General features: G+C 35.5%; 2 protein-coding genes across 4 annotated transcripts in view; both read right to left on the bottom strand.

Moving 5' to 3' along the window:
• Nucleotides 1-866, bottom strand: part of LOC111486000 (glutamate-1-semialdehyde 2,1-aminomutase 2, chloroplastic-like) — a 3,568-nt gene extending 2,702 nt beyond the window's left edge. The window contains exons 1-2 of the mRNA XM_023132986.1: nt 659-866; nt 132-305 (exon numbers count right to left, since the gene is read on the bottom strand). Of these exons, the coding sequence (XP_022988754.1) occupies nt 132-305; nt 659-829 (345 nt within the window). The 5' untranslated portion in view covers nt 830-866. The remainder of the gene's footprint in view (nt 1-131; nt 306-658) is intronic.
• A 1,460-nt stretch (nt 867-2,326) lies between these two features.
• Nucleotides 2,327-10,990, bottom strand: part of LOC111485975 (probable sphingolipid transporter spinster homolog 2) — a 14,563-nt gene continuing 5,899 nt past the window's right edge. For 2 of the 3 annotated variants that reach the window (XM_023132955.1, XM_023132957.1), the window contains 8 exons: nt 10,573-10,642; nt 9,600-9,682; nt 9,394-9,470; nt 8,857-8,970; nt 7,536-7,655; nt 6,702-6,830; nt 3,274-3,352; nt 2,327-2,809 (listed from right to left, as the gene is read on the bottom strand). In XM_023132955.1, coding sequence (XP_022988723.1) covers nt 2,496-2,809; nt 3,274-3,352; nt 6,702-6,830; nt 7,536-7,655; nt 8,857-8,970; nt 9,394-9,470; nt 9,600-9,682; nt 10,573-10,642 — 986 coding nt within the window. In that variant the 3' untranslated portion in view covers nt 2,327-2,495. Of the gene's footprint in view, nt 2,810-2,841; nt 3,181-3,216; nt 3,353-6,701; nt 6,831-7,535; nt 7,656-8,856; nt 8,971-9,393; nt 9,471-9,599; nt 9,683-10,572; nt 10,643-10,990 lie in introns of those variants that run through there. The other variant, XM_023132956.1, reaches the window with a different exon arrangement.

Genomic DNA, 10,990 nt, shown 5'->3' on the forward strand with positions numbered 1-10,990 from the left:
AAAAAAAAAAAAAAAAAAATACTAAAGGTTGAAGAACATTAGACTTAAAAGCACGCAGAAGATCCAAGTAACTGAAACTATGACACACAAGTAGAAACAAATTGAAGAAATTAAACTAAGTGGAATTGTACCTCATCATCAGCATGACCAATAATCGCCGGTCCCCAAGAACCCACATAATCAACGTATTCATTACCATCAATATCCCACATGTGGGAGCCCTTTACAGAATCGATAATTATTGGTTGTCCACCAACAGATTTGAAGGCACGAACAGGGGAATTCACTCCACCAGGCATTAACTCCTGCGTAAATTTCTCTAAACGGTTCATAACAATTTTCACCATCAACATAACAAGATATCATTACATTGAATTTTCAACAAACAATCGCAAATTCAGCGATGCAACAAAAAATCTGCCCTCCGGTACGAGAAATCAGAATCACAGATACCTAATACCGCAAAAGAACCATAGAATTCAAATCGAATTGTTAATCCACTATCAAACATCTAAATCCAAACTCAAACACACAGACTACCTATGGCGAACTCGGAAAAAGTCACCGATTACGAAAAGGGGGATTCACCAATCAATCCAAAGGTTCCATGCATTGAATGAAGGAGAAAGGAGACAAATTAGGTAGAAGAGAAATGTACCTTAGCAGCTTTGAAAGCCTCTTCAGATTTCTTGAGAGTGAAGTTCTTCTTCTCGTCGAGGGTGGCGGCCATTTTGACACGAACAAGACGAGAGGACCGTGAAGTTGTGTGAGAGAGCTTGGTGGAACATGGAAGGCCAATTCCAAGTGATCCAGCTAAAGCGCCTGCCATTTTCTCTCCTCTTTCTCTCTCTGTTTCGAACAACTGTGTTCTAAGGTTGAAGAAGATAAGAGAATGTATACATAGATCACCACATGAGCCGCCATTGTAATATTGCAATCCACCAGGGCTAAAATGGTCAATTCACAAATCCCACCTTTTGACCCAATTGAAAGTCGTCCCTCACTTCAATTTTGATGAACTTATTTGGAATAAAAAATATATGGGTCCTCAAACTCATGCCCTAAGGTTGGTTGGAATAAGATATTCTCGAGTTTCGTGTGCTCGGACGGTAGAGTTGGATTTTCTAAATTTCTATAAGACTACATTGTTCGAGACGAGTCATACAATAACTAGGTCGTTTTGCATCAACGTTATCGGGATTTCCTCTGCCTTTTCCATTTATTCCTTCTCTGACGGTCACACTACAATCTTTTATCATGTCTCGAAGGACAATCGTCACCTCCTAGTCAGTCAGAGGTTCTTATGCCACATGTTCGACTCATGGGTGCAATCAAGATATCTTCTCTCATTGTCTAAACATTGTCCGGTCAAAGGTTCTCATGTCACCTATTCGACTCGTGGGTGCAATCAACATGTCCTCTCTCATTGTCGATCAGAGGTTCTTATGCCACCAGGCGCGTGGGTGCAATCAACATATCCTCTCTCATTGTCCGAACATTGTCAGTTGGAAATTCTTATGTCACTTATTTGACTGGTAAGTGCAATCAACCTATCCTCTATAAGTAATGAAACTATGAATCTCATGGAGAGTTAAATCTTGACTCAGGATGAACGCGGATGAACGCTGGTGGCATGCTTAACACATGCAAGTCAGACGGAAAGTGGCGTTTCCAGTGGCGGACGAGTGAGTAACGCGTAACAACCCGCCCTTGGGAGGAGAATAACATTTCCAGTGGCGGACTGGTGAGTAACGCATAAGAACGCGCCCTTGGGAGGAGAACAATAGCTGGAAATAGCTGCTAATTCCTTGTACACTGAGGAGCAAAAGGAGGAATCCACCCCGAGGAGGAGCTCGCATCTAATTAGCTAGTTGGTGAGGCAATAGCTTAACAAGGTGATGATCAGTAGCTAGTCCGAGAGGATGATCAACCAAGGAAAAGGATCTCTAATCAAATGACATTACTATTGCATACGTCATGGAATAGTGGTTTTTTAGATAGTTGTCTTACCTTGAATGATGTTTATGTTATTTTAGATACGTTGAAGTAACTTCCACATTAGGTCTAGTTTAAGTACAGAGATATCTCCCCTTAAACTCTTACGCTATGCATGTAGTAATAGTCCGATCGTAGAGTCGTTACAAGCACTATTAGACTCTTGATATAGTTTTTTCACATCGACGTTGAAGTTAAAAAAAAATCCTTACACCCATTCTTAAATCAAATCAAAATGATTGATTTTAGAAAATGTGGAATTATAGTGAAAGAAGGAAAAAAAAAAAAAAAAATGTTCCATAAACATTCATGATGATCATAACACATTCTTTACACAAAATATTTACTTTCAACCCAAAGGCTATTCAACCTTTTATTATCTGAATGTATTGGTAGAGACAATCAAAATAAATAAGGATCATCTAAAAGACAAGTCTATTTACATCAAAGAAGATGCACTAAAAGATCATACTAGATAGGTGGATTGGGAATATGCAACCTTAAGTTTTCGTAGAAGTTTCGTTTGTTTGTTGTACTTTCTCTGGTTCGAGTGAAAATTCTGCACTCGATCTATTGGTTGTTTGTTGTACTTTCTCTGGTTCGAATGAAGATTCTGCACTCGATCTATTGGTTGTTTGTTGTACTTTCTCTGGTTCGAGTGAAGATTCTGCGCTCGATCTATTGGTTGTGACTTGCTCATTGTTTGTTTGTTGTACTTTCTCTAGTTCGAGTGAAGGTTCCACGCTCGATCTATTGGTTGTGATTTGCTTTTCGTTATCTTCATTGAATCTATCAACACTGTGAAGAAATATTCCTAGCATTCAAGAGAAAATTGTGTTTATACAATTATCAGCCATGTTTTCTGATAAGCATAGACACTTGAATATAGTATTGAGATATCAGACATGAACACAATTGGACGTGCATTTGAATGCATTAAAATGTACATCTTAATGTCATTGGTTTCTTATCATCCATGTAACGAAATTTTTTAGTTCATCAACACGTGGGAATTTCAGACCTCCTGGTTATACACACACACACACATACAAAATTTTCGGGGCGGGTGAGAGGTCTTATGATGTGGTTCGGGAGTTTGTAAGGTTTAATGTCTTCGCTAGACCTTTTCGTAGTCGTGTATTTTCTTTCATGGTTCTTAATGAAAGCTTAGATTGAACAGTACAACTGATGTCCATTATTAAGTTCCTAGTGGCAGCAAAAACATAGACAATCATCAGACAATAGCAGCTGGGAACACTAAAAAGTATGGAACTTTACCTATGAACCATATAATAGCAGCGGGGAAAAAAACTGCACTAAGAATGAGAGCGGTCTTCCTCCAATTGTTAATATGATCCTACAAAATCATTGATCTCGTTTAGACTCACCGAACCAGCAATATCGTTATTAATACATGAAAACGCTAAAATAATAACAGTAAAATTACAATAAAAGACAATATACTAATAAGCTTCTAATCAACATATATGTTAATCAGGCCTAGCTTGTTATAAAGATAATCTATTTGAATTTCATTTATAGTGTTCATGAGAATATCTGCTAATTGTTCTTCGGTCTTACAAATCAATAGGTTCGGAATCATCGAGATTGACCTTAAATGCAAACAGCCATTTACATCCGATAGCTTTCTTTGCTACTGGACGAGATACTAAATCCTGGGTACCATTATCATCTAAAGCTTTCATATTTTCTATCACCGTGTTGCACCAACTAGGATGAGACAATGTTTCATTAACGGTTTTAGTAATTGAGATAGATTTAAGCGATGCAATAAAAGAATGCGTAGAAGATAACAAATGGTTATAAGAGACAAAATAAGAAATAGGAAAAGTTCAAGAATGTTTACCTTTATGAAGAGCAATAGAAAACTTAGTTTTGGATTTAATGATGAAGAATCTTATAGTACAAGACATTTGCCTCAACGTTATTGCTAGTAATAGGTGGGCAATGACAAACGTCGAAGATGGATTGGGGAAGGATGTAGGAGATACAAGTGTACAGATAAAATAGATCATCCTCCTCCCCCTGGCTCGTAAAAGGTCTGTCCTCAAAGGAAGAACATACCGAAAAAGACAGTACATCTCAGTATTTTCAGCTCAATAGGAAACAAAAATTGCATCAACCCATAAATGCTTTAGAACACAGATTTAAAAAGATAATGCTCTTGCAGTTTCAAGAAGATGTCTATTCTTTTGTTTAGCAACTTCATTTCTAGATGGTGTATCGGGACAAGATGGGTGAGCTAGAATTGTAAGCTTACATAGTTACGACCAAGTGCTTCAGAAGGTACTCGACAACATTGTCGCTTCTCAAAATTTTTAAGGAAAACATCAAACCAAGTTCGAAATTCAACACGTATGTTAGAAAAATGAGAAAGTAACTTAGAACGATCCTTCATAAAATATAACCAAGTCATACGAGAGTATTTATCAACAAACACAACAAAGTATCGAAATCTAGTTTTAGACACAATATCACAATGAACTAATTTGAAAAGTGCACTTGATTTCTTTTCATTCCAGGGCTCGAACTAAGACGATGAATTTGACGAACTAACCTAAGTCACAATTTAATGAAGACAAAGTTATGAAATTGAGGACAAAACTTTCTTAACGTTGGAAGATATGTATGATCTAGACACAATGGCTATCAAACGGAGAAACAAATCCAGGATAGACAACTATCGCACTTGATGATAGAAAATATAAGGTTCTCCAAATTCATGTCCTTTACCAATAATCTTCTTCGTCATAAGATCTTAAAACAAGTTAGAACAAAACAAAACGAGTCCACGAGTGAGTTTCCTTTACCAATAATCTTCGTCACAAGATCTTGAAACAAGTTAGAGCAAAAACAAAACAATTGAGTCCATGAGTGAGTTTCCTTTACCAATAATCATCTTCGTCACAAGATCTTGAAACGAGTTAGAGCAAAAACAAACCAATAAGTCCACAAATAAAAACAATTGAGTTAGATCAAGTTAGAACAAAACAAAACAATCGAGTCCGCAAGTGAGTTTACTAATAGAAATCAAACGAAAGTAAATTTGAGGTAAATGTAGAACAAAAGACACAGAAAGAGATGATTAGATTTATTGTGTCAGATCCAAAAATAGACAATTTTGATCCATCTGTCAAAGTAACATTAGCAAAGGATGTAGATGAAGGAGTGGAAAACAAAATGGGAATACCTGTCATATGATCAGTAGCACACCAGAGTCGATGACCCATTTGGTAGAAGATGAAGACAATGATTCATGTTACCTAACCTCAAAGCCATGAGTGTTTATGCTCAAAATGGACAATATCATACCATTGTGAAGAGTCGTGATTCCTAACATGGTATCAGAGTCATACCCTTAATTTAGCCATGTCAATAGAATCCTCAAGTGTTGGAGAAAGAAATTGCTAGTCTCAAAGGTGTAGTCAAAAGTGACTCATGTGTCGAACAAAGGGTGTGCTTTGTTCGAGGGCTCCAAAGAAAGGAGTCGAGCTTCGATTAAGGGGAGGTTGTTCGAGGACTACCTAGACTTCAGGGGAGGCTCTATGGTGTACTTTGTTAGAGGGGAGAATTGTTGAGAATTGTTGGGAGGGAGTCCCACGTTAGGGAATGATCATGGGTTTATAAGTAAGAATATATCTCCATTGGTACGAGGCCTTTTGGGGAAGCTCAAAGCAAAGCCATGAGCGCTTATGCTCAAGGTGGATAATATCATACCATTGTGAAGAGTCGTGATTCCTAACATAACCCAACGATGATTGTAATAGGGGCAAACGTAAAGACGAAGAAGATACTTTAAATGAGTTTGACACTATTGAAATTTACTACATTGCACTACAGAATTAACAAATGGCTTTTTAGATTAACCATGGATGGATTGAGTTCACGATTGAACCACATTAGATGAACAAATAGGTTGGGAGTAGCATGAAACAACAAGCCACAAAATCACAGAGGCTTCAACCAATCATGCGTCGGTGCCTGGGGCTAAATCTTTGACAGTGCATGTGGCCCTCACATGCTAGTTGTTTTCAAGTCGAATTTCAGAATCTTGCTGATCGAAAAATAGCCTATCTTTTGGGCTAGGTGGGATAAAGACTAGTCTAGTAACTGTCCTTAGAAGCAACGACAGCGGATTCAGAGAGTGACCACAAGAGCGAGAGATCCTGACAGCATTGTTGATACATATACCTAAGACAAAAGACCAAACCCTCCAAAAAGGTGCTCCAAACCTCAAACCCTAAGGGTTTATAAATCCCTAATGACTTAAAATCATAATTCCCAACGGAAAGACCTAGTGGCTCAGATACCATGTTATTGTAAGACCAAATATAGGAGAATTCAATGTTATTTTACACAGTAGAGCCAAATAATTACGCATTCATGGAAGCCCCTTAAACTATTAATAGTAAAATAAAATAAAAGACAACGGTCTAATACGCTCTAAATATGCATATGTACAATAATAGAGAAATGAGCTACAAATTTGTGTAGAAAAGTCAAGTAGCCAACATCTAAGGTACCCACTTACACTATATTAACGTGCTACTGTGTATTGTCAACCTAAAACTAGTTCAAAGTGGTTCAGACATTTACACTAGACCAAAAGATCAGATCAGGTCAAAGGTTTGAATATTCACCTCCACATAATGTCGATGTTATAAACAGTAAAACCAAGTACAAACCTGGAGAACTCCAACAAGAGGTGCGGATGGCACATCTCCAAAAATATGGATTGAAACGGTGGAAATAGCCATAGAAAGCGGTCTTAGACTAGGCTTCACACAATGAAGGCATATGAAGTTTACCGGTCCCTGCAATAAAGAAATCATTGTATATAAGGATTATTTGGATCCTTGCTACCTTTTCAAGACAAAGTTGTACAACTTAGAGAACAGATGCTATTCAAGCAAGGTTGTCTTTATCTTTACTACCCTTCAAAGGTGGAATTTCGCTTTTACCCTTACATCATTGCTACACATTTACAATTTCATGAGTCTGACTATTTCATTGGGCCTTCTCGCAGTAAGAGTTAGACCCGAACCAGTCCCATGAGTGGCCACTTTTACGAGTTCAATATTATTGTATTTAAGTTTTGAAACTTGAGAATTGTCAGTCATATTCCAAGTTTGTCTTGGTGTTGAGTTCAAAGTTTTTCTTGTCACTCACTTACTTTTATAGCTTGTGATTGACTATCAACGTTATTTTAAATTTCTAAATGAATTTTGAACAATTTACTAGTTTTTTAGGATACGCCTTGAACTTCCTTTTGTTTCAAAAATACCCATATTCTTTCAAACGTTGTAATACTACCATTTACCTTTCATAAACGTTTCACAATTACTATAGAAATTTGATAGAAGGATTTGTGGCACGCTAGTTTATTTGCGATATAGCGGAGGGTTAGGCTCGAGAGAAATAATAGATTCTTTCGGAATGGTGAGAGATCTTGTGACAAGGTTGTGGAGTTGGTTACTTTAAAAATAGGCTGAAAAACTTAATGGAAAAGAAGAATATACCTGTATGGCAAATACTAGTAGTTCACCAATAGCGAAAAGAACCACGAAGCCATATAAGCTTTTGAAGCAAAAGGCACCGAAGCAAAAGGCCGCTCCAATAAATGTTGTCATAGAAAGAAGCTACAATTGAAATGTACGCAATAATGAGCATTACAGTACAAGCCTTTCATTCATGATATCAGCACATGAACTATACATATAATATGACAGATAAATGGGGAAAGAAAAAAAAGTAACATTTTTATTATTGTATTGGCTAAAAAACATAATTTAGCCTCCAATGCTTGTGCTCATTTTGAATTTTATCTCTAAATCTTCTAAATATTTCAATTTTATCCTTCCTATGTATCAAATTTTTATAAATATTTGTGTAAATATTAGTTGTTGTCTTTATTTTTTCCTTACGCTGCAGTAGGTTTTCTTCTATATATGTAGACTTGGGTTGCCACAAATTTAGTGTATCGAAATATTATTGTTTCAAATTTAATATTTAATATAGTGTCAAAGTAGCCAAAGTGAGCATAGGATCGATAATTGGCAAGTACTCCATCCCTCGAGGTTGGAGGTTTAAATCTCCATACCCTTTGTTATACTAAAAAAATATAGAACCAAAGTAGGAAGTCCTATGTCTGACCCCTATAAAGTCATTTTCTACCCAAATTACATCGATAATCACTTGTTGAGCCTCTCGTAAAATTTGTGAAACCCACGAGTGAATGGATACATGATTATATTTATGTAACTCGTTAGTTTTTGGGTTTTAGAGCCAGCTTATGAGTCTTGCTCTAGTGAATGGATCTCAATTGACTCGTTTTGAAATTCCTAATAGAATCTCGAGATATTTAAAAGAAATTCTTGGAAAGGGTATCTTATTCAAAAAGAGAAATTACTTCCAAGTAGAAGTTTATTATGATGTAGATAGGACAAGAAGAAATATGGATGGAAGATCTACCCCAGATTACAATTCCTTTGTTGGAAGGAATCTAGTTACATGGTGAAGCAGAAAACAAAAATGTGGCAAGGAGTATTGCTGCGCAGAGTTTAGAACCATAACCCATGGAATTTGTAGGGAATATGAATCAAAAAGATACTAAAGAATTGAAATTTCCTCATACTACACCTACCTGGATTTATTGTGACAGCAAGCTATTTTAGGTCAGGTAAATTAATGAGTCCAAATTTATATTAATATCATGGATGAACACGTTTATTTCATCAAATTAAAACATATGGTATTTATAATTCAATTAAGAAAATGTACTTGGACGTCACAAGGATAATTCAAGAAATAAAATCCCTTTGAAGTATAAAGAAAATCTACCTTAAAAGCATTGGAGATGGTGTTGTTCATTCGATCCAAAATATAACCTCCTGCTAGTGTTCCAATGATTCCAGACACGACGGTAATCCCTCCAAAAATTATATCTGCACTTTTCTATCAAAATATTCCAAAATATAAAAATTCCGAAAATATCTCCAACTTTATATCAACTCATCATCCAATAAATTAATAGTGATCAACTTAGTTTTTCTTTTTATTTTTCAAGGGAGTTTTGAATTTGCAGCATTTGTTTCTCTTCATTAATTCAATAAAAGCCTTGTTTCTTGTTAAAATTTAATGATTAATGGTTAATTTTGGGTGACTTGAGGTTTTTCTGAGCGAAATGCTTATTCTCTAAGCACTTTTGGAAGAAGCAGTAATTAAGAAACTTTTTAGAATTTTCTAAATACAAATTTCAAATTGTAATTCAATAAAAACAATTTTTAGTATTTTAAAAATCATTTTAAACTCACCCCAAGTGGAAGAGAGTAAATGGTTGAAATGCAACATTATAGCCATAAGATAAAGTGACCTCACCATTTGATAAATACTGTAACCAGCCTTGGGTCCCCAATACGAGTATGCGCCTATGACAAAATTATATGCCACATAACCTACAAACAAATTGCAGAGTTTAAAGTAAATTCAAAGAGTGTCCTAATTGAAAGTACTTGGATTCAAAATCTTAACATATTATGATCAATACTTGAGAAAAGGTATGGTAGTTCAAGTGAAGGAAATACCTAGAACATTGACGACAAAAACCTTATCGACCAGAAGGGCTTTCATATCTTTCAAAAATCGCAGTACTTCTTTAAGGACAGAACTGCCATAGATTAAGGACAGAACAAGATCAGATGGCATACTGGCATTTAATTTCTATTTCTAGATCTCTTACACATTATACCTACAATGTAAATAGAATAGGCCTTCTATTAGTTTTATTTAGACTAAAATTCTTTACTTCAAGTTTGTCTGTATGCAGCACATGTCTATCTAGGAGTGCTCAGTGGGGGCTATGATGCTTAGAGACAACCTTGAAGTTCTGAGTTCAAGCTCTTAAGTTGAAACTTATGACTTTAAAACCCTTGCTATCTCTTGAAGCTAGCCTTGACATTCCAGTTATTTAAAAAAATGCAATGCAAGTGATATCACATTCAGAGCTTCAAAAGAAAGCACCGACATAGATACATAGTTGAAAACAGAGAGATACACGCACGTTCATGCAATCTAATTTGAAAATGACGTTGATAATTCCAAAATATAAAAGGAAATCTTAAACATTTACAGCTTGTTTTTTTCACTTTTTTATTATAAGTGTCCATGCTATGTCTTATAATTTCTCTCCAACATTCTTTAGACATTAAAAAATGAATGAAGCCTTCAAAACTTTCAGAACTACATGAACAATTAATTTAAAATATGCTTTCTCATATTCAACAAGCCTCGATGTCCTGTACCGTTTACCATTGAAATCTTGGTTAATATCAGAATGCTATAAAATGTGGTAAAAGTGTCATGAGAAAATGAACCTACGTTTATATTAGACCAGAGAAAGACGGGGATTTTAACAGGTTTTGTGTGCCAGTTGCACATACATTTATGAGTTAAACCGTTCATTTTCCTATCAATGATGGTGTAAATTTTTTTAATAATTAAACTATCAAATCCAACTAAAAAGTTGTGCTCGATTCTAGCTTACAACGAGTCACTTACTTGGAAGAACTTCCTGCCCTTTCCTCTTGGATATCTTTAGGAGATACTCCATCTTTCATTTTCACATCATCTAATTCCATATACAAAGTCAAAAAAGATTATTATGGCTCATAAAAAGGGCAAGCATGCAAAAGAAAAATAAAGAGAATGGAGGAGATGACTATAATGAACCCAAATGTGAAGCAAATGATGCGGGAAAAATTAATATGACTGGAATACAATTTTTCCCATACATTACTCGGAGAACAGTATTAAATCAAAACATAGATGAATGTAGTAGGAAGAGCTAGGCATCAGTCGCCAGGCCACAGGAGGTTGCAAAAAAGCATCTCAGGTAGACAAGTACTTGACCAGAATCTCTTTTTTTTTTTTTTTTTTTTTTTTTTTTTTTTTTTTTTTTTTTTTTTTTTTTTTTTTT

Source organism: Cucurbita maxima, unplaced genomic scaffold, assembly GCF_002738345.1.
Source record: "Cucurbita maxima cultivar Rimu unplaced genomic scaffold, Cmax_1.0 Cma_Scf00011, whole genome shotgun sequence".
In the NCBI taxonomy this organism is placed as follows: Eukaryota; Viridiplantae; Streptophyta; class Magnoliopsida; order Cucurbitales; family Cucurbitaceae; genus Cucurbita; species Cucurbita maxima.